Below are 21,778 nucleotides of genomic sequence, written 5' to 3'. Positions count from 1 at the left end.
GGGGAAAATTGGGGATTTTGGGGAGTTTTGGGTGAGCAGTGAGGATGAGGAGGGGGTGGGGGCTCTGGGAGGGGTTACCTGGGCTCACCCGCCCGGGGGGCACCTGGGGGGTACCTGGGGGGCACCTGGGCACGGGGCGGTGCCAAAGAAGGCGCTGAGGGAGCGAGGTTTGTTCCACATTAGACAGTTTCACCTTCCAGTAGCCCCAGTTTCATCCCAGTTCCACCCCAGTAACCCCAGTTCCATCCCAGCACATCCTTGTAACCTAACCCCAGGAAAAAGCAGGGCAGTGAGAGAAAAAGCAGTTTAAACACAGGCAAAACCTTTTATTTCCATATTAATCCTTTCAAACGGAAGGCTAACCCCTTCCCCGGCGCTCCGCCGAGTTCCAATCACGCCTTTTTTAATTATTTTCCCTGCCTCACTTAAAATTTTTTAAATATTTTCCTTCATTTTCGCTTGAAAGATCACAGAGCCGCGGGGCTCACCGAGGCACCGACCCTCAGAGCGAGGCTGCCCGGGACCATCCCTGGGCTCCCGGGGGTTCCCGGGTCTTCCCCGGTGCCGCCATCGCTCCCTGAGGGCGGCGCCGCCATGAGGGGAGGGGGGCGTGGTCAACGCTCACAAGCCACGCCCACCATGGGCGGAGCTTCCCCGCTCCCTGAGGGCGCAGTAGCCATGAGGGGAAAGGGCGTGGCCACCATAACAAGCCACGCCCATCGTGGGCGGAGCCTCTACCACTCCCGGAAGCGGCGCGGGCGGTGCCCCGGAAGCGGCGGGCGCTGACCCGGAAGCGGCGCGGGGCGGGCAGGGCGGCGATGGCGGCGGAGGAGCCTCAGCAGCCGCAGCCGGAGCCGCTGGGCGGCAGCGATGCCGACGGTACCGACGGAGCCCCCTCCTCACCCATCCCCACACCGCGGGATCCCCCCCGGTTCTCCCTCGCGCCGCGGCCTCGTTACTCCCGGGAGGGCCTCCATCAGCCCGGTTTACCGAATCCACCAAACCCGCCCCGATCTCCCCCGGTTTCCCCACTTAGGACCCTTCCGGGGGTATCCCAGACCCTCCCGGTGGGGCTGAGCCGCGCTCGGGACCCCCCGTTAACCCCTCCGGTAACCCCCGGCGTCCCCCCGGTAACTCCCGGTGTCCCCCCAGGTGTGAACTGCCTGGCCTACGACGAGGCCATCATGGCGCAGCAGGACCGGATCCAGCAGGAGGTGCGGATCCCCCTCCCCAAATCCCTCCGGGACCCCCCCAAACCGGCCCCGGGGGGGGTCCCGGTGGTCCCGGGGGTGGTCCCGGGGGTGTCCCCGGTTTGTGACCCCCCGGTTGGGCGCAGATCGCGGTGCAGAACCCGCTGGTGTCCGAGCGCCTGGAGCTGGCCGAGCTCTACAAGGAGTACGCGGAGGATGACCACGTGTACCAAGAGAAAATCAAGGTGCGGACTGGGAGGGACTGGGAAGGGACTGGGACAGTGGGACAGGGCTGAGGGTGGTACTGGGAGAGACTGGGAGAGAGTGGGAGGGGATTGGGGGACACTGGGAGGGACTGGGATGGACTGGGAGAGAACAGGTTTGGACTGGGAGGGAAACTGGGGGGACTGGGATGGGACTGGGACACCGGGAAAGGGATGGGGATGGTGCTGGGATGTACTGGAGGGGACTGGGGGAGAACTGGTTTGGACTGGGAGACACTGGGATGGGACTGGGAGGGGATTAAGGAGGACTGGGGAACTGGGAGGGGACTGGGAGGGACTGGGGGACGCTGGGGCAGGGCTGGGGATGGCACTGGGACGGACTGGGGACAGCTCCAGTTTGGGACTGGGAGCTGCTGGGGGACACTGGGACGGGGCTGGCTGCAGCCCAGGTGTACTGGGAGGGACTGGGAGGGACTGGGACACCAGGCCAGGGTTGGCTGTCCCCGCTCCTTGTCCCGGCTGTCCCAGGGCTGTCCCCTGTCCTCCATGGTGTCCCCACATTGTCCCCAGGGTGTGGCTGCCCTGGGCTGTACCCAATGTCCCCGCAGTGTCCCTGTCCCCACTGTGTCCCCCTGTATGCCCCGATGTCCCTCCTGATGTCCCCTGATGTCCCCTGTCCCCAATGTCCCCACAGTGTCCCTGTCCCCACTGTGTCCCCTGTATGCCCCGATGTCCCTCCTGATGTCCCCACAGTCTCTGTCCTGGCTGTCCCTGGGGATGTCCCCAGGGCCGTCCTCAGTGTCCCCACAGTGTCCCCTGTCCTTGGGGATGTCCCTGGTGTCCCCTTGGTGTCCCTGCAGTTGCTGCCCCAGGGCTGCCCCTGCTCTATCCCTGATGTCCCCACGCTGTCCCTGTCCCCACGGTCCCTGTCCTGGCTGTCCCCTGTTTCCCCCCGGTGTCCCCACATTGTCCCCCTGGTGTGGCTGCCCTGGGGCTGTCCCTGGGCTGTCCCTGGGCTGTCCCCGATGTCCCCACGCTGTCCCTGTCCCCAGGACCTGCTGCAGAAGTACTCGTACATCCGCAAGACGCGGCCGGACGGGAATTGTTTCTACCGCGCCTTCGGCTTCGCGCACCTGGAGGCGCTGCTGGAGGACGGCCAGGAGCTGCAGCGGTGAGGGCACCCCAAAAAACGGGAAAAACAGCCCCAAAACCGGCACAAACTGCCCCAAAACCGGCACAAACTGCACCAAAATCGGCACAGACAGCCCAAAAACGGCACAAACTGCACCAAAAATGGCACAAACTGCCCCAAAACCGGCACAAACTGCACCAAAATCGGCACAGACAGCCCAAAAACGGCACAAACTGCACCAAAATCGGCACAAACTGCCCCAAAACCGGCACAAACTGCACCAAAAATGGCACAAACTGCCCCAAAACCGGCACAAACTGCACCAAAATCGGCACAGACAGCCCAAAAATGGCACAAACTGCCCCAAAACCGGCACAAACTGCCCAAAAACGGCACAAACTGCACCAAAATCGGCACAAACTGCCCCAAAACCGGCACAAACTGCACCAAAATCGGCACAGACAGCCCAAAAATGGCACAAACTGCCCCAAAACCGGCACAAACTGCCCCAAAAACGGCACAAACTGCACCAAAATCGGCACAAACTGCCCCAAAACCGGCACAAACTGCACCAAAAATGGCACAAACTGCACCAAAAACGGCACAAACTGCCCCAAAAATGGCCTGGAACAGCCCAAAAACGGCATAAACTGCCCCAAAAATGGCACAAACTGCACCAAAAATGGCACAGACAGCCCAAAAACCAGCCTGGAACTGCCCCAAAACCACCCTGAAACAGCCCAAAAATGGAACAGACAGCCCCGAAAACAGCCTGGAACTGCCCCAAAACCACCCTGAAACAGCCCAAAACCAGCTCAAAAATAACCTGAAACAGCCAAAAATAACCCGAAACAGCCCTGGGAACCCAAAACCAGCCCAAAATACTGCTAAGATACCCCCAAGACACTCCAAAAATAATCTGAGGAACCCCAAAATACACCCAGGGATCCCAAAACAGCCTTGGGACCACAAAAATACCCCCAAAATACCCCCAGGCACTACAAAACACTCAGAGACTCCCCCCAAAACCCCCATAAATCACCCCCTGAGCCCCCAGACCCCTCTGGGTGCCCCCAGCCCCCCTTGTGTGCCCCCCCAGGGTTCCCCAGTCCCCTCTGGGTGCCCCCCTGAGCCCTTTGGGTGCCCCCAGCCCCCTTTTAGGTGACCCCAGACCCATTTCGAGTGCCGCCCAAGCCCCCCCCGAGCCCCCTTTTGGTGCCCCCCAGGTTCCCCCCAGACCCCTCTGGGTACCCCCCAAACCCCCCCCCGAGCCCCAGTCCCCTCTGGGTGCCCCCAGACCCCTTTGGGTGCCCCCAGCCCCCCCTGAGCCCCCCTGAGCCCCCTTTTTGTGCCCCCCAGGTTCAAGGAGGTGTCGGCGCGCAGCAAGGAGGAGCTGGTGGCTCAGGGCTTCACCGAGTTCACCATCGAGGACTTCCACAACACGGTGGGGCTGGGGGCTCTGGGGGGGGCTTTGGGGGGCTTCAGGAGGGTCCTGGGGGGCTTTGAGGGGCTTCAAGAGGGTCATAGGGGCCTTTGGGGGGGTTCAGGAGGGTCCTAGAGGGCTCTGGGGACTCTGGAGGAGGATTTTGGGGGGTCTGGGGGGGGTTCGGGAGGGTCCTAGGGGGCTTTGGGGGGCCCAGGGGGGCTCTGCAGGAGGTTTTGGGGGGTCTGGGGGGCTTTGGAGGGGTTCAGGAGGGTCCTAGGAGGGTCGGGGGGCTCAGAAGCGGCTCAGGCTGGGGTCAGGAGGGCTTTGAGGGGTCTGGGGGCTTTGGGATGGTTCTGAAGGGGTCTTGGGGGGGGCTGGGGGCTTTGGGGGTCAGGGTGGGTTCAGAGAGGGGCTGGGGGGGCTGGGGGGGCGTTCAGAGGGGTCCTGGGGGGCTTTGGGGGTTCAGGAGGGGCTCTGAGGGGCTCTGCGGGTGACACAGCTGCGTGGGACAGGTGTGACACTGTTTGTGTGGCCCGGGTGTGACACAGGTGTGACAGGTGACACACAGGTGTGACAGGTGTGTGTGACCCAGGTGTGACAGGTGTGTGTGACCCAGGTGTGACAGGTGACACACAGGTGACACAGGTGACACACAGGTGTGACACAGGTGTGACACAGGTGTGACACAGGTGTGACAGGTGACACACAGGTGACACAGGTGACACACAGGTGTGACACAGGTGTGACACAGGTGTGACACAGGTGTGACAGGTGACACACAGGTGTGACAGGTGTGTGTGACCCAGGTGTGACAGGTGACACACAGGTGTGACAGGTGACACACAGGTGACACAGGTGTGACACAGGTGTGACAGGTGACACACAGGTGTGACAGGTGTGACACAGGTGTGACAGGTGACACACAGGTGTGACAGGTGTGTGTGACCCAGGTGTGACAGGTGACACACAGGTGACACAGGTGACACACAGGTGTGACACAGGTGTGACACAGGTGTGACACAGGTGTGACAGGTGACACACAGGTGTGACAGGTGACACACAGGTGACACAGGTGTGACACAAGTGTGACAGGTGACACACAGGTGTGACAGGTGTGACACAGGTGTGACAGGTGACACACAGGTGTGACAGGTGTGTGTGACACAGGTGTGACAGGTGACACACAGGTGACACAGGTGACACACAGGTGTGTGACAGGTGTACATTTCCCAGCTGATGGAGCTGATCGAGCGCGTGGAGCACCGGGTGTGTGTCAGATGTGACACAGGTGTATGATAGGTGTGACACAGGTGACACAGGTGACACAGGTGTCACACAGGTGTCTGTCCCCCAGCTGATGGAGCTGATCGAGCGCGTGGAGCGCCGGGTGTGTGTCAGATGTTACACAGGTGTATGATAGGTGTGACACAGGTGACACAGGTGTGACAGGTGACACAGGTGACACAGGTGTCACACAGGTGTCTGTCCCCCAGCTGATGGAGCTGATCGAGCGTGTGGAGCGCTGCGTGTGTGTGATAGATGTTATGTAAATGTGACACAGGTGTGACACAGGTGACACAGGTGTGACACAGGTGACACAGGTGTCACACAGGTGTCACACAGGTGTCACACAGGTGTCTGTCCCCCAGCTGATGGAGCTGATCGAGCGCGTGGAGCGCCGGGTGTGTGTGATAGATGTTATGTAAATGTGACACAGGTGTGACACAGGTGTGACACAGGTGACACAGGTGTCACACAGGTGTCTGTCCCCCAGCTGATGGAGCTGATCGAGCGCGTGGAGCGCCGGGTGCCGCTGCCCGAGCTGCTGGCGGCGTTCAACGAGCCGGCCACGTCGGATTACCTGGTGGTTTACCTGCGCCTGCTCACCTCGGGCTGCCTGCAGCGCCACCGGCGCTTCTTCGAGCAGTTCCTGGAGGGCGGCCGCAGCATCAAGGAGTTCTGCCAGCAGGTACGGGCACCTGGGCACCTGGGCACTGTGTGTGGGGCACCTGGGCACTGTCTGAGGGTACCTGGGCACTGTCTGAGGGTACCTGGGGCACCTGGGAGTTCTGCCAGCAGGTACGGGCACCTGGGCACCTGGGCACTGTCTGTGGGCACCTGGGCACTGTCTGAGGGTACCTGGGCACTGTCTGAGGGTACCTGGGGCACCTGGGAGTTCTGCCAGCAGGTACGGGCACCTGGGCACCTGGGCACTGTACATGGGGCACCTGGGAGTTCTGCCAGCAGGTATGGCACCTGGGCATTGTACCTGGGCACTGTCTGTGGGCACCTGGGCACTGTGTGTGGGGCACCTGGGCACTGTCTGAGGGTACCTGGGCACTGTACCTGGGGCACCTGGCAGTTCTGCCAGCAGGTACGGGCACCTGGGCACCTGGGCACTGTCTGTGGGCACCTGGGCACTGTGTGTGGGGCACCTGGGCACTGTCTGTGGGCACCTGGGCACTGTGTGTGGGCACCTGGGCACTGTGTGTGGGGCACCTGGGCACTGTCTGAGGGTACCTGGGCACTGTCTGAGGGTACCTGGGGCACCTGGGAGTTCTGCCAGCAGGTACGGGCACCTGGGCACCTGGGCACTGTCTGTGGGCACCTGGGCACTGTCTGTGGGGCACCTGGGCACTGTCTGAGGGTACCTGGGCACTGTCTGAGGGCACCTAGGCACTGTGTGTGGGCACCTGGGCACTGTCTGAGGGTACCTGGGCACTGTCTGAGGGTACCTGGGGTACCTGGGCATTGTCTGAGGGTACCTGGGCACTGTACCTGGGGCACCTGGCAGTTCTGCCAGCAGGTACAGACACCTGGGCACCTGGGGCACCTGGGCATTGTCTGAGGGGCAGCCGTGCCACCATGTGAGGGGCACTTCTGTCACCAGGTGTGGGGCACCTGGGCGTGTGCCCACGTGCAAGGAGAGTGACGGCAGCCACACCATCGCTGACCGCTGTGTCCCCTGACCAATGTCCCCTTTGTGTCCCCTCTGTCCCCCACAGCCCAGTGTCTCCTGTGTCCCCCATGTCCCTCGCACCTCACTGACCACACTGACCATTGTCTGTCCGTCTGTCTGTCCGTCTGTCCCTGCAGGAGGTGGAGCCCATGTGCAAGGAGAGCGACCACGTCCACACCTCACTGACCAGTGTCGCTGACCAATGTCCCCTCTGTCCCTCACACCACATTAATTGTTATCACTGACCAATGTCCATCTGTCTGTCCGTCTGTCCCTGCAGGAGGTGGAGCCCATGTGCAAGGAGAGCGACCACATCCACATCATCATTAACCACTCTCTGTCTGTCCGTCTGTCTGTCTGTCCCTGCAGGAGGTGGAGCCCATGTGCAAGGAGAGCGACCACATCCACATCATCATTAACCACTCTCTGTCTGTCCGTCTGTCCGTCTGTCCCTGCAGGAGGTGGAGCCCATGTGCAAGGAGAGCGACCACATCCACATCATCATTAACCACTCTCTGTCTGTCCGTCTGTCCGTCTGTCCCTGCAGGAGGTGGAGCCCATGTGCAAGGAGAGCGACCACATCCACATCATCGCGCTGGCGCGGGCGCTGCACGTCTCCATCCTGGTGGAGTACATGGACCGGGGCGAGGGCGGCGCCACCAACCCGCACGTGTTCCCCGAGGGCTCCCAGCCCCGCGTCTGCCTCCTCTACCGCCCCGGCCACTACGACATCCTCTACAAGTGACCCCCGGGCCGAGACCCCCGGCCCGGGCACCGCCGGGACCCCCCGAGCCCCGCCCGGCCCCGCCCCACCCACCCCGAATAAAGACGTGGCTGCCCCCCAACCCCAGCGAGGGATGAGTGGGGCTGGTTATTTGGGGAGGGGGAGGTCGGGGAGGGGTTATTTGGGGAGGGGGAGGTCGGGGAAGGGGGTGGGAGGGGGCTGGATGGTCTTGGGGGGCTGGGGAGGGGGAGTTTGGGGAGGAGAAGGGGCAGTTTGGGGCAAATGAGGGGGATTTTGGGGTGAGGAAGGGGCAGTTTGGGGTGAGGAAGGGTTATTTGGGGAGGGGGAGGTCGGGGAGGGGTTATTTGGGGAGGGGGAGGTCGGGGAAGGGGGTGGGAGGGGGGGTTGGATGCTCTTGGTGGGGTAGGGAGGGGGAGTTTGGGGCAAATGAGGGGGATTTTGGGGTGAGGAAGGGGCAGTTTGGGCTGGGGAGGGGGAATTTGAGGTGAGGAAGGGGCAATTTAGGGCAGGTGAGGTGGTGGGGAGGGGCAATTTGGGTGGGAAGGGGGAATTTTAGGTGAGGAAGGGTTATTTGGGGAGGGGGAGGTCGGGGAAGGGGGTGGGAGGGCGCTTGGGGAGGTGGGGAGGGGGAGTTTGGGGTGGGGAAGGGGAGTTGGGGGCAAATGAGGGGGTAGGGAGAGGGAATTTGGGGTGGAAGGGGCAGTTTGGGGTGGAAGGGGCAGTTTGGGACACGAGAGGGGCAGCTGGGGCAGTTGAGGGGGTGGGAGGAGGTTGGGACCCCCCTTTTGGGGGAATTGAGGGGTCGGGGACCCCTTTTGAGGCAGTTTTGGGGAGGGGAAAGGGATTTGGGGACCCCTTTGGGCGATACTCGGGGGTCTCTGAGGTTTGGGGGGAGCTGGGGGGGGTAAATGGGGCTGGGGGGGGCAGATTTGGGGAGGGGGCGTGCCAGGGGCAGGACTCTCCCCCTCCCCAATTTGAGGGGACACAGAACGCCCCCCCCAAGACCCCCAAATCCGCCCCTCTCCAACCGGGGGGGGTCCGGGCTGTTCCCACCCCCATTCAAAAGCTGAGGGAGGGAAGCGCCGTCGCCCCCTCCCCAAATTCCAGCCGTGCCCCGGATTCACCGATCCCAAATCCCCAAATTCCCCCGGTACCGGGGGAGGGGTCTCGGTCCCGGTTTGATCCATCCCACCCCCCAAATTCTCCGGTACCGGGGGGCGGTCCGGGTCCTGCCCACCCCCCAAATTCCCGGTACCGGGGGGCGGTCCCGGTCAATTCCCCCCATACCGGGGGGGTGGTCCCGGTTCATCCCACCCCCCAAATTCCCTGGTTCCGGTCCCGGTTCCGGTCCCGGTTTGGTCCATCCCCCTCCCCAAATCCCCGGTACCGGGGGCGGTCCCGGTTCGGTTTGGTTCATCCCACCCCCCAAATCCCCGGTACCGGGGGCGGTCCCGGTTCGGTTTGGTTCATCCCACCCCCCAAATCCCCGGTACCGGGGGCGGTCCCGGTTCGGTTTGGTTCATCCCACCCCCCAAATCCCCGGTACCGGGGGCGGTCCCGGTTCGGTTTGGTTCATCCCACCCCCCAAATCCCCGGTACCGGGGGCGGTCCCGGTCAATCCCCCCCGCACCGGGGGCGGTCCCGGTCCCGGTCCTGCCCCCCCCCCTCCCCTCCGCCGCCGCCGCCTTCCCACGCCCGCAGCCGCCGCCGCCGCCGCCGGGCCCGCACGCGCCGGCCGGAGCCACCCGGTAAGGACCCCCCGGGACCCCTCCCCAAACCGGGACCCCCTCCCCAAACCGGGACCCCCTCCCCAAATCCATCCCCGGTACCCGCGGATGCTCCAGCGCTCGGAATGGGGCGGGGGGGGGAGGGGGAGGCTCCGTTGGGCCGGAGCGGGGCCCGATCCCACCCGAGACCCCCTCGGAGCGACCACCCCGCACCCAGAGACCCCCCCCACACACAGAGACCCCTCCCCAAACCAAGGGACCCCCCCCAAATCCGCCGTGTCCCCTCCCCCCCCCCATTCCCAGGGATGCTCCAGCCATTCCGGGGGGAGGGGCCCGGGCGGCCAAAAGGGGAGGGGGGGAACCAGGAGTGGCCCGAGACCCCCCCCGGGGTCCCCAAATCCCAGCGGGACCCCCCCAAAACCTACCCGGTACCGGGACCCCCCCCCAAAACCCTCCCGGTACCGGGGATGCTCCAACGGGGGGGGGGGGGGAACCGTCCGAGAGGGGGGAGGGGCCCGCGGGTCCGACCCCCCCCCCTCCCCCCCACAACACCCCCAGAGCCCCCCAAAGCCCCCCGGGACCCCCCCCAAGAGCCGGGGATGCTCCAGGAAGGGGAGGGCGGAGGGGGGGGACAGGATCAGGGTTTAGGGCAGCGACCCCCCCCTAATTTCTATGGGAACCCCCCCCCAAAAATCCCCTCTAAGGCTCACGGGGGGGTCACCTGGGGGTGTCACCTGTGTCCCCCCCATTCCTGGGGGTGTCGCTGTCACCTGCGTCCCCCCCCCCATAGATGTCACCTGGGGGTGTCACCTGTGTCCCATCCCCCCCCCCCCATAGGTGTCACCTGTGTGTCCCCCCCCCCCCGAGCCCAGGGCTGACGCAAGGGGGTCCCTGGGGGGGGGGGGGGGCAGCACTAACGATGCGCCGCTAATGAGGGGGGGTTCATTAGGGGGGTTCATTAACCACGCTGCTAATTAACCCCCGGGGGGGTGAGGGAAGGGCTCGCACACCTGGGTCCCGCCGGGTGTCACATTAAAAGGGGAGGGGGTGTCACATGAGGACCCCCCCCCCCCCCCGTGGCTCTGACGCCCCCTCCCCACCCGCAGCGCCCCCCCCCGGCGGGGCGGGGGGGCCATGGAGCACCGGGCCCGGTGAAGGAACGAGGAGGAGGAGGAGGAGGAGCCCGGGGGGAGCGACAGGAGCCAGGTACGGCCCCGCCCCCCGGACACACCTGGAGGGATTGGGGACCCCCCCCCAAATGGGCAGGGGGAGTTTGGGGTGTCCCTGGGCTGGGTTTGGGGTCGGGGGGGGGGTTAGGAAATATTGGGGGGGGGCTATAATGAGGGGGGGTCTGTAATGGGGTGAGAGGGGTCCCTGCGCTCTCTGTGGGGTCAGGCTGGGGGTCCTGGTCCCCCTTTAATGGGGGGTCCTTCCTTTTATTTGGGGTCAGACGGGGGGTCCTGGTCCCCTTATAATGGGGGGGTCCTACCTTTTATTTAGGGTCAGACTGGGGGTCTTGGACCACTTTTAATGGGGAGGGTCCTGCTTTACATTTGGGGCCACACTGGGGGTCCTGGTACCCCTTTAATGGGGGGGGGTCCTGCCTTCTCTATGGGGTCAGTCGGGGGGTCCTGGTCCCGCTTTAATAGGGGTCTGAGGGGGGGTCCTGCTTTTCATTTGGGGTCAAGCTGAGGGTCTCATACCACCTTTAATGGGGGGGGGGGTTTGTGCTGTTTATTTAGGGGCAGGCTGGGGGTCCTGATCCCCCTTTAAAGGGGGGGGTCCTACTTTTCATTTGGGGTCAGGCTGGGGGTCCTGGTCCCCTTATAATGGGGGGGGTCCTGCTTTACATTTGGGGCCAGACTGGGGGTCCTGGTACCCCTGTAATGGGGGTCTTGGGGGGAGGGTCCTGCCTGACATTTGGGGTCAGGGTTGGGGTCCTGGTCGCCCTTTAATGGGGGGGTCCTGCCTTTTATTTGGGGTCAGGTTGGGGGTCGTGGTTCCCCCTTTAGTGGAGGGGGGGGTGGGTCCTGCCTCTCATTTGGGGTCAGGCTGGGGGTCCTGGTGACCCTTTAATGGGAGGGTCCTGGTCCCCATTTAATGGGGGTCTGAGGGAGGGGTCCTGCCTTTCTATGGGATCAGCCTGGGGGTCCCGGTCCCCTCTAATGGGGGGGGGTCCTGTCTTTTATTTGGGGTCAGGCTGGGGGTCCTGGTTCCCCTTTAGAGTGGGATGCTGAGAGGGGGTCCTGCTTTTTGTTTGGGGTCAAGCTGGGGGTCCTGATCCCCCTTTAATGGAGGGGGGGGTGGGTCCTGCCTCTCATTTGGGTCAGGCTGGGGGTCCTGGTCCGCCTTTGATGGGGGGTGCAGCTGGGGGGGGTCCTGCCTTATATTCGGGCTCAGGCTGGGGAGGGGGCCGCACCCCCCAGGTGGTCTCAGGACCACTCCCCTCCCCACCCCCCTGACCCCTCCCCTTTCTCCCCCTCCTCCCACAGGCCACCCACCCACCCATGGCCCCCCCTCCCCGTCCCCTCCCCGTCCCCCGGTCACCGCGGGGGGGGGGACCCCAAAGGCTGCTGACCATCGTGACCACCGTGCTGACCACCGCCCTCACCGTGCTGACCACCGTGCTGACCACCACCATCACCGTGCTGACCACCGTGCTGACCACTGCCCTCACCGTGCTGACCACCGCGACCACCCTGCTGACCACTGGCATTCCCCTGCTGCTGACCACTGAGACCACTGTGGCCATAATCCCCCGACTGACCACCGCGCCCCACCCTGCTGACCACCAGAATCACCCTGCTGCTGACCACTGCGAGCACCCTGCTGACCACTGCGACCACCCCGCTGACCACCGGAATCCCCCGACCGACCACCGGCATCACCGTGCTGACCACCGTGACCACCGTGGCCATCATCCCCCTGCTGACCACCGTGACCACCCTGCTGACCACTGCCCTCACCCTGCTGACCACTGGAATCCCCCAGCAGACCACTGGTATCCCCCTGCTGCTGACCACCGGCATTTCCCGACTGACCACCGGCCTTCCCCGGCTGCCCGCCACGACCACCATCCCCCTGCTGACCCTCACCCTGCTGACCACCGCCGCCACCCCCGTGTCCGCCTGTCCCGCCGTTTGCCGCTGCTCCGGCGGCCGCGTTTACTGCAACGACCGCGGGCTGACGGCCGTGCCCGAGGGGCTCCCTCCCGGCGCCACCACGCTGTTCCTGCAGAACAACCGCATCGGCGACGCGGGCATCCCGGCCCGCCTGGGCCGGCTGCCGGCGCTGCGGGTGCTGTACCTGTACGCCAACGCCCTGGAGCAGCTGCCGGCTCACCTGCCGCCGGCTCTGCGGGAGCTGCACCTGCAGGAGAACAACGTGCGCGGCCTCTGCCGCCGGGCGCTGGCCCGGGCGCCGCTGCTCGAGCGGCTGCACCTGGACGACAACTCGGTGTCGGCCGCCGGCATCGAGGAGGACGCGTTCGCCGAGAACCGCCGGCTGCGCCTCCTCTTCCTCTCTCGGAACCACCTGAGCAGCGTCCCCGCGGGGCTGCCGCCGGCGCTGGAGGAGCTGCGGCTGGATGACAACCGCATCCACACCATCCCGCTGCGGGCTTTCGAGGGGCTGCCGGCGCTGCGGCGCCTGGTGCTGGACGGGAACCTGCTGGCGAACCAGCGCATGGCCGACGACACCTTCAGCCGCCTGGGGAACCTCAGCGAGCTCTCGCTGGGGCGCAACGCGCTGGCGGCGCCCCCGGCCAACCTGCCCCGGGCCCGGCTCCGCCGCCTCTCGCTGGCCGCCAACGCCATCAGCCACGTCCCGGCCGGAGCTCTGGCCAGGATGAGGGCGCTGGAGCGCCTGGATCTGTCGGACAACAACCTGACCACGCTGCCCAGGGGGCTCTTCGACGACCTGGGCAGCCTGAGCCACCTGGGGCTGCGCAACAACCCCTGGTTCTGCGGCTGCAACCTGGCCTGGCTGCGGGACTGGCTGCGGCGCCGCGCCCCGCCGCGCCTGGAGGTGCGGGGGCTGCTGTGCCAGGCACCGGCCCGGCTGCGGGGGCTGCCGGTGGGAGAGCTCCGGGGGGAGATGGACGCTTGCGAGAGCCCGGGAGGGGCGGGGGGAACGGGCGCGGGGACGTCGCCCGGCGTTTCCTCCGCCGGCGTTTCCTCCCCCGCCGCGCCGGGAGGAGCGGCCGCCGCCTCGCCGGGGCTCTGGGTGCAGGCGGCTCCCGGCGGGGCCCTGCGGGTCCGGTGGCCACCGGCGCCTCCCGGGGCGTCGCTGAGGCTCAGCTGGCTGCGGCCCGGGGGGGGAGCCGTGACCGAGACCTTGGTGCGGGGCGAGCGCGGTGAGTACGTGGTGCGGGCGCTGCAGCCCCGGGCCCCGTACCGGGTGTGCCTCGCCGCTCTGGAGCCCCCCGCCGCTCCCCCGCTCTGCGCACAAGCCCGGGCCGGTGCCGGCGACCCCTCCCAAACCGGAGCGGCCCCCCCGAGCCACGAGGGGGACGCGACCCCCGCGCTGCTGCCCCCGGCCGCGGCTCTGGGGGCGGCGGCGGCGGCGGCGGCCGGGGTGGTGCTGGGGGTGCTGGGGGGGTGCTGGAGGAAGAGGAGGAGGAGGAGGAGGAGGAGGATGGGGCTGGGGGCGCCGCCGTTGCCGCCCCCCAAAGGTGGCGGGGGGGGGGCGCGGTTGGCGCTGCGGCCGCTGCGGGCCCCGGACGAGGGCGGGATCCGCACCGTGTTCCCCCCCCCGCCGCCGCCGCCGCCGCTGCCCCCCCCCGGCGTGCGCGGTTACCGGGGGGGGCCGGTACCGCATGGGGGGGGCGGCGGAGGGGGGTCCTGATGGATGGGGGAGGGGGCGGACTCTGTTTTTGGGGACCCCCCCCCCCTCCAAATCCTGCCCGTTTCGGGAGCCGGGCTTGGCTCTGAGGACGTTTTTTTTTCCGGGGGGGGCGGAATTTTAGGGGCTTTTTTAAGGTTGGGTTTTATTCGGCACCGCGGATTTTTTTGGGGGGGAAAAACGGCAGGTTTGGTGCAGGAATGGGGTTTGGGGGGGTGGATGGACCCCGATAGCCACGACCACCCACCCCCCTTCCATTGGGACCTCCGGGAGGACCCCAGGCCCCGACAGAGCCTGGGGGTGGGGAGGACCCCCCCCTCCCCGTGACCCCCCCTTCCCCCTCCCCCCCCCGCGAGGTGCCTTCACCCCTCCCCCCGCCCCTGCCGTTGGATTTGGGGTAAAAAGGACCAAAATCAGGACAAAGCGACCCAGGAGGGCCAAGGGGGACCCAAAATCCCCCCCTCTGCCCCCCCCCATCCTCCCCCAATAAACCCAGCGGCTCCTTTTCCTGCCGGTGCCTCTTTCCCGTGGGACGGGGGGGGTCTGGGGGGGAAATTTGGGGTGGGGGAGGCGGGATGTGACATTGGGGGAGGCGGGATGTGACATTGAGGGGGGGATGTGACATTGGGGGTGGCACTGGGGGTCCGGGGGGGGTGACACGGGGACCCCTCGGAGCGGGACGAGCAGTGGGGGAGGGGGACACGAGGGATGGGGGTGGGGAAGGGGAGGGGCCCTCACACCAGGGCCCTGCCAAGGTCACACGTGTGTCAGTCGCCACCGCCATTCCCCCATAGGGACCCACTGGATTCCCCTCCCTGATTCCCCCTGGACACGGGCGAGGGTCCCCCGTGCAAGCCCCGCCCCTTTTGTACAAACCACGCCCCTTTAGTGCAACCCCCGCCCCCGCGAAAGCCCCGCCCATTCGCTTCCCAGCGAGACCTCCGCGCCGCCAGGGGGCGCTCCCCGTCTCCCCCCCGCCCTCTGTGATCAGCTCCGCTCGCAGCCAATGGGAGAAGCGGAAAATTCCAGAAGTCCCAGAGGAGCTCAGCCAATGAGCGCCCAGCGCCGGGAGACTCGACCAATGAGAGCGCGCGTGGGCGGGGCCCGATGCCTGCTTCCGTCTGGAAGGGGGCGCGCCCCGCTGCGCGCAGCAGCCAATGGGAAGACAGGGAGGCAGGAGGTGGCCAATGGGATCGCTCGCGGGGGCGGGCGGGCGGGGCGGGCGACCAATGGGGCGCGGGGGGCGTGGCCGCAGGGTTCTAGCAGCTTCCAGAGGGCGGCGCGGGAGCGGCGGGAGCGGAGCCGCGGCCATGGAGGAGGTGGGGGGGAGCGGCCCTGAGGGGGTCCCGGAGGGGCCTGAGGGGAACCGGGACCGGGCCAGCTCCGGGGGCAGCGCTGGGGATCGGGGCTGGGTTTTATGGCGATCCCGAACGGGGCTCGGGGGTCGCTGCCGGGGTCGGGGCGCTCTGAGGGGAGCGCGGGGCCCTGAGGGGGCTCGGGGCGGTTTGGGCTTGTCCGAGGGTCCCTGAGGGGCACCTGAGGGGGCTCAGGGCGGTTTGGGCTCGTCTGGAAGTCCCTGAGGGGTCTCTGGAGAGCTCGGGGGTGTTTGGGCTTTTCTGGGGGTCCCTGAGGGGCTCCTGAGGGGGTTCAGGACGGTTTGGGGTCGTCTGGGGGTCCCTGAGGGGTCCCCGGGGGGTTCAGGGTCCTTGAGGGGGCTCGGGGGTCCTGGAGGGGTTTGGGGTTTCTGGGAAGCGCCTCCTTCCTCACGTTCTTGTTCTTTTTTCCTTCCCTCCTCTTCGCTTCTCCTTCATCTTCACCGGCCTCGTCTTCATCCTTCCGGCCTTGCTCACGCTGTTCTCCCTCTGCCTGTCACCTGCGCTCCCTTGCTTCTTCATCCTCCTCGTCTTCCTCGCTCCTTCATTATCCTCATCTTGCTCGCACTTTCATGCTCATTTCCTTTGCGCCTTCATCCTCCTCGTCTTCCTGACACTTTCATTCTCATCGTCTTCCTCATCATCCTCGCACCTTGCTGCTCCCGGCCCTTCGCTGTTCTCTCTCCGTCCCTTTACCCTTCCCTCCTTCATCCTCTTCCTTTCTTGTTCCCGTTCCTCTTCCTCTCCCGTTGCCCCTCTCCCGTTCCTGGGCCTCCTCTTCCTCTCCCTGTTCTCCTACCTGCTCTTCCTCTCCCCCTGTTCCCGTTCTCCCGCTCCCCGTTCCCGTGCCCCCCTCCCGTTCCCATTCCTATTCCTCCTCCCGTTCCCGTTCCTCCTGTTCCTCTTCCTCTCCCTCTCTCCCGTTGCCTTTCCTATTCCTCCTCTCCCTCTTCCCTCTCCCGTTCCCCTTCCTTCTCTCCCTCTCCCGTTCCCCGGTTCCGGTTCCCGCCGCGTTCCCGGCGCGGCTCGGGCAGGCTCAGGAGCTGAAGGAGCGGGGGAACCGGGCGCTGGCGGCGGGGGGACGTGGGGGCGGCCGTGGGGCACTACTCGGCCGCCATCGCCCGGGACCCCAACAACCACGTCCTGTTCAGCAACCGCTCGGCCGCCTACGCGCGCCTCGGAGACTACGGGCGGGCCCTGGCCGATGCGTGCCGCACGCTGGAGCTGCGCCCCGACTGGGCCAAGGTGGGTGCCAGGGGCATGGGGGGCACCGGGGGGCATGGGGTATGGGGGAATGGGGCCCTGGCCGATGCATGCTGCACCCTGGAGCTGCGCCCCCGACTGGGCCAAGGTGGGCATGGGGGTGCCAGGGGTGTGGGGGGCTCGGGGGGCATGGGAGGTTAATGGGAAATGGGGCCTCAGTGATGCCTCCTGCACCCTGGAGCTGCGCCCCGACTGGGCCAAGGTGGGCACCGGGGGTGCCAGGGGTGTGGGGGGCATGGGGAGAATGGGGCCCCGGCCGATGCGTGCCGCACGCTGGAGCTGCGCCCCAACTGGGCCAAAGTGGGTGCCAGGGGCATGGGGGGCACAGGGGGGTGACCATGGTGGGTGGGAGGTTAAGGGTGGGGGTCTGACCATGGTCATTGTGGGGGTCAGGGTGGTCTGTCCATTGTGTGGGGTTCAGGGGCATGGGGGTCTGTCCGTGGTGGGTGGAAGGTTCAGGGTGGGGGTCTGTCCATGGATTTGAGTGGTCAGGGTGGGGATCTGTCCCTGGTGTGGGGTTCAGGGTGGGGGTCTGACCATGGATATGAGGGGTCAGCGTGGGGGTCCCAGCCCCCCAGAGGCCAGGCCAGGGCTGTGACCCCGTGTCCCCCCCGTGTCCCCCCGTGTCCCCCCAGGGGTACTCGCGCAAGGCGGCCGCTCTGGAGTTCCTGCAGCGCCTGGAGGAGGCCAAGGCCACCTACGAGGAGGGGCTGGCCCGGGAGCCGGGCAATGAGCAGCTCCTGCAGGGCCTGCGCGGCGTGGAGGCCAGGCTGGCGGGTAGGGGGGCTCTGGGGGGGCTGGGGGGGGCTCCCTGCGATGGGTTTTGGGTGGTCTGGAGAGGTTTTGGGTGGCCCCAAAAGGTTTTGAGAGGCACAGAGAGTTTCAGGGTCCTGGGGAGGTTTTGGGGGTGCCTGGAATGGTTTTGGGTGGCCCTGAAAGGTTTTTGGTGGCCTGGAGAAGTTTTGGATGACCCAGAGAGGTTTTGGGTGGCCCCGGAATGTCTTGGGTGACCCTGAAGGTTTGGGATGGTCCAGAAAGGTTTTGGGTGACTCTGAAAGGTTTCAAATGGTCCTGGAAGATTTTGGGTGCCCTGGAAAAGTTTTGAGTGGCTTGGAGAGTTTTTGGCTGGCCCTGGAGAGGTTTTGTGTGATCCTGAAAGGTTTTGAGTGGCCCTGGAGAAGTTTTGGATGACCCAGAGAGGTTTTGGGTGGCCCTGAAAGGTTTTGGGTGACCCTGAAGGGTTTTGAGTGGCCTGGAGAGATTTTGGCTGGCCCTGGGGAGGTTTTGTATGACTCTGAAACTTTTTGGGTGGCCCTGAAAGATTTTGAGTAGTTTTGGGTGGTCCTGGAAGGTTTTGGGTGGTCCTGGAAGGTTTTGGGTGTCTCTGAATGGTTTTGGGTGGTCCTGGAAGATTTTGGGTAGCCCAGAAAGTTTCAGGGTCCCAGGCAGGTGGAGCAGGGCGAGTTTGGGGTGTCGAGAGCAGGATTTGAGCCTCCCTGAGATGGTTTTTTGGGGTACCTGAAATATTTTGAGTGGCCCGAAAGATTTCAGGTGACCCAGAGAGATTTAGGGTGGCCCTGGAATGTCTTGGGTGACCCTGAAAGGTTTGGGATGGTCCAGAAAGGTTTTGGGTGACTCTGAAAGGTTTCGAGTGGTCCTGGAAGATTTTGGGTGCCCTGGAAAAGTTTTGAGTGGCTTGGAGAGTTTTTGGCTGGCCCTGGAGAGGTTCTGTGTGACCCTGAAAGGTTTTGAGTGGCCCTGGAGAGGTTTGTGTGACCCTGAAAGGTTTTGAGTGGCCCTGGAGAGGTTTTGGGTGACCCAGAGAGGTTTTGTGTGACTCTGAAAGGTTTTGGTGGCTCAGAGAGTTTCAGGGTCCCGGGCAGGTGAAGAGAGGCGAATTTGGGGTGTCGGGGAGCCGGATTTGAGCCTCCCTGAGCGGATTTTTGGGGTGCCCGCCCCTCTGTGCCCCCGTTGCAGAGCGGAAGCTGCTGAACCCCTTCAGCGCCCCCGACCTGCTGGCCCGGCTGGAGGCCGACCCCCGAACCCGGGGGCTGCTGGGGGACCCCCGAGTACCGGCGGCTGCTGGAGACGCTGCGCAGCGACCCCGGCCAGCTGGGGGCGTCAGTGAGGGGCTGGGGGGCTCCGGGGGGCTGGGGAGGGGTTTGGGGGGTGTCAGTGAGGGGCTGGGGGGCTCCGGGGGGGCTGGGGAGGGGGTTTGGGGGGCTGGGGAGGGGGTTTGGGGGTGTCAGTGAGGGGGCTGGGGGGCTCCGGGGGGCTGGGGGAGGGGGTTTGGGGGGCTCTGGGGGGGCTGGGGAGGGGGTTTGGGGTGTCAGTGAGGGGTTTGGGGGGCTCCTGGGGGGCTGGAGAGGGTTTGGGGGGCTGGGGAGGGGTTTGGGGGGCTCTGGGGGGGCTGGGGAGGGGTTTGGGGGGCTGGGGGAGGGGGTTTGGGGGTGTCACTGAGGGGTCTGGGGGGGCTCTGGGGGGGGGGCTGGGGAGGGGTTTGAGAGGGGTTGGGAGGGGGTTTGGGGTCTCAAGAGGGGCAGAGAGGGGTTTGAGAGGGGTTTTGAGGGGGCTTTGAGGGCTGGGGAGGGGATTTTGGGGTGCAGCCCCCTCAAGGGAATTTTAGGACAGGAATTTTAGGATGGGGAATTTTGGGATGGGAATTTTGGGGTGCAGCCCCCTCGGGGGGAATTTTAGGATGGGGATTTTGAGGTTCAGCCCCCCCTCAGGGGGAATTTTGGGATGGGAATTTTGGGGTGGAGAATTTTGAGACGGGGATTTTGGGGTGGGGGATTTTGGGACGGGGATTTTGGGGTGCAGCCCCCCCCAAAGCCCCTGGTTGCCCCCTCCCCAGGAAGCTGCAGGACCCGCGGGTGATGACGACGCTGAGCGTGCTGCTGGGCGTGGAGCTGAGCGGGGCTGAGGAAGAGGAGGAGGCGCCTTCGCCGCCCCCCCCGCCCCCACCGCCCCCCTCGCAGCCCCCCCCGGCCGAGGAGCTCCCCCAGAACAAGCAGGAGGTGAGGGGGGGGGTCCCCCAAAACGGGGCTGGGGGGAGATTTGGGGGCGTTTAGGGGAATTTGGGGGGTGTTTAGGGGAATTTTGGAGGGTTCTAGGGCAGGTTTGGAGTGCTGGGGAGGGAGGGGGAATTTGGGGAGGGTCCCAAATTTGGGGGGCTCTAGGGCAGGTTTTGGGGTGCTGGGGAATTTGGGGAGGGTCCCAAATTTGGGGGGCTCTAGGGCAGGTTTTGGGGTGAGGGGCTGGGTTTTGGGGCATCTTCACAGTGGGAGAAAGAGCTGGGTCATTGGTGGGAGATATGAATGTGAAATTTGGGGTGATTTCAGCCGTTTTTGGGGTTCAGGCCCAGAATGAGAAGGAGCTGGGTCACTGCTGGGACGATCTGGGTGTGAAATTTGGGGGAATTCCAGCTGATTTTGGGGTCCTCTTTAAGATACAGCAGAAGAAGGGTCTGGGTCATTGGTGGGAGGATAGGAATGTGAAATTTGGGGTGATTTCAGCCATTTTTGGGGGTTCCCCTCAGGCCCAGAAGGAGAAGGAGCTGGGTCATTGGGGAGAGGATTCATGTGTGAAATTTGGGGTGATTCCAGCCGATTTTGGGGTGTCCCCCTGCATCGCTGGATGGGTCATGGTGGGATGATCTGGGTGTGAAATCTGGGGTGATTTCAGCTGTTTTTGGGGTTCAGGCCCAGAAGGAGAAGGAGCTGGGTCACTGCTGGGACGATCTGGGTGTGAAATTTGGGGGAATTCCAGCCGATTTTGGGGTGTCCCCCTGCATCACTGGATGGTCGTGGTGGGATGATCTGGGTGTGAAATCTGGGGTGATTCCATCCCTTTTTGGGGTTCAGGCCCAGAAGGAGAAGGAGCTGGGCAACGCCGCCTACAAGCGCAAGGAGTTCCCGGCGGCGCTGGAGCACTACACCCGCGCCGAGCAGCTCGACCCCACCAACATGACCTACGTCACCAACCAAGCAGGTCTGCCACCCCCAACCCCTCCCAAATCACCCCAAATCACCCCCCTGAACCCCAACTTTCCCCCTGAACCCCAAATTTCCCCCCAAACCCCAGCCGTGTACTTTGAGACGGGCGAGTACGAGCGGTGCCGGGCGCTGTGCGAGCGCGCCATCGAGGTGGGCCGGGAGAACCGCGAGGATTACAGGCAGATCGCCAAGTGAGTCCTGGGGGTTTTGGGGTCTCTGCTGTCCCCCCCCCAAACCCTCCTTGTCCCCCCCCAAACCATCCCTGTCCCCCCCCCAGGGCCTATGCGAGGATCGGGAACTCGTATTTCCGCGAGGAGCGCTACAAGGACGCCGTGCACTTCTACAACAAATCCCTGGCCGAGCACCGCACGCCGACGTGCTCAAGAAGTGCCAGCAGGTGACTTGGGGGGGGTTGGCATTGGTTTGGGGGGGTCCTGGGGGGTTTGGGAATGGTTTGGGGGATTTGGGGCTGGTTTAGGGAGTCCTGGCGGGTTTGGGACTGGTTTGGGGGATTTGGGGCTGGTTTTGAGGGTTCTGGGATGTTTGAGGGGTGTAAGAGGGTCCTAGGGCTTGGTTTGGGGGGTTTGGGACTGGTTTGGAGGGGTCTGGGGGCTTTGGACTGGTTTGAGGGTCCTGAGGGTTGGTTGGGGGCTTTGGGTCTGGTTTGGGCAGTTCTGGGGGGTTTGGGCTGGGGTGGGGAGTCTTGGGGGGTTTGGGAATGGTTTGGGGGGTTCTGGGGGCTGGTTTGGGGGGGGTTGGAAATGGTTTGAGGGGTTCTGGGGCTTTGGGACTGGTTTTGAGAGTCCTGGGTGTTGGTTTGGGGGCTTGGGACTGGTTTGGAGGGTCCTGGGATGTTTGAGGGGTGTAAGAGGGTCCTAGGGCTTGGGTTTGGGGGGGTTGGG

General features: G+C 65.0%; 3 protein-coding genes and 1 long non-coding RNA gene across 4 annotated transcripts; all 4 read left to right on the top strand.

The window, feature by feature from the left end:
- The first annotated feature begins 786 nt into the window (after positions 1-786).
- On the top strand, positions 787-7,740 carry OTUB1 (OTU deubiquitinase, ubiquitin aldehyde binding 1). The gene is made up of 7 exons (XM_054295334.1): positions 787-879; positions 1,153-1,214; positions 1,337-1,435; positions 2,467-2,585; positions 3,906-3,990; positions 5,747-5,941; positions 7,479-7,740. The coding sequence occupies exons 1-7, from the start codon at positions 819-821 to the stop codon at positions 7,674-7,676; spliced, it is 819 nt and encodes a 272-aa protein (XP_054151309.1). The 5' UTR covers positions 787-818; the 3' UTR covers positions 7,677-7,740.
- Positions 4,937-5,241, top strand: LOC128950451 (uncharacterized). Its single transcript, XR_008484351.1, has 3 exons — positions 4,937-5,004; positions 5,085-5,104; positions 5,191-5,241. It is a non-coding gene; the product is annotated as an uncharacterized LOC128950451 (long non-coding RNA).
- A 1,968-nt stretch (positions 7,741-9,708) lies between the features above and the next one.
- LOC128950452 (leucine-rich repeat transmembrane protein FLRT1-like) lies at positions 9,709-13,963 on the top strand (the record flags this gene model as incomplete). The annotated part of the gene is made up of 3 exons (XM_054295335.1): positions 9,709-9,831; positions 11,896-12,125; positions 12,199-13,963. Coding segments are annotated over exons 1-3 (2,118 nt in total), but the record flags the coding sequence as incomplete, so codon positions are not given.
- A 1,511-nt stretch (positions 13,964-15,474) lies between these two features.
- On the top strand, positions 15,475-21,273 carry STIP1 (stress induced phosphoprotein 1; the record flags this gene model as incomplete). The annotated part of the gene is given in 11 exon segments (XM_054295331.1): positions 15,475-15,564; positions 16,653-16,694; positions 16,696-16,863; positions 17,517-17,658; positions 18,859-18,944; positions 18,946-19,001; positions 19,736-19,898; positions 20,745-20,871; positions 20,965-21,067; positions 21,154-21,248; positions 21,251-21,273. Coding segments are annotated over 11 exon segments (1,095 nt in total), but the record flags the coding sequence as incomplete, so codon positions are not given.
- Positions 21,274-21,778: the final 505 nt, after the last annotated feature.

The sequence above is a fragment of the Melozone crissalis genome, unplaced genomic scaffold (assembly GCF_028551555.1).
Source record: "Melozone crissalis strain CALT ecotype California unplaced genomic scaffold, PUWL_Pcris_2 ptg000640l_1, whole genome shotgun sequence".
In the NCBI taxonomy this organism is placed as follows: Eukaryota; Metazoa; Chordata; class Aves; order Passeriformes; family Passerellidae; genus Melozone; species Melozone crissalis.
This window is presented reverse-complemented; position numbering and strand designations above follow the sequence as displayed.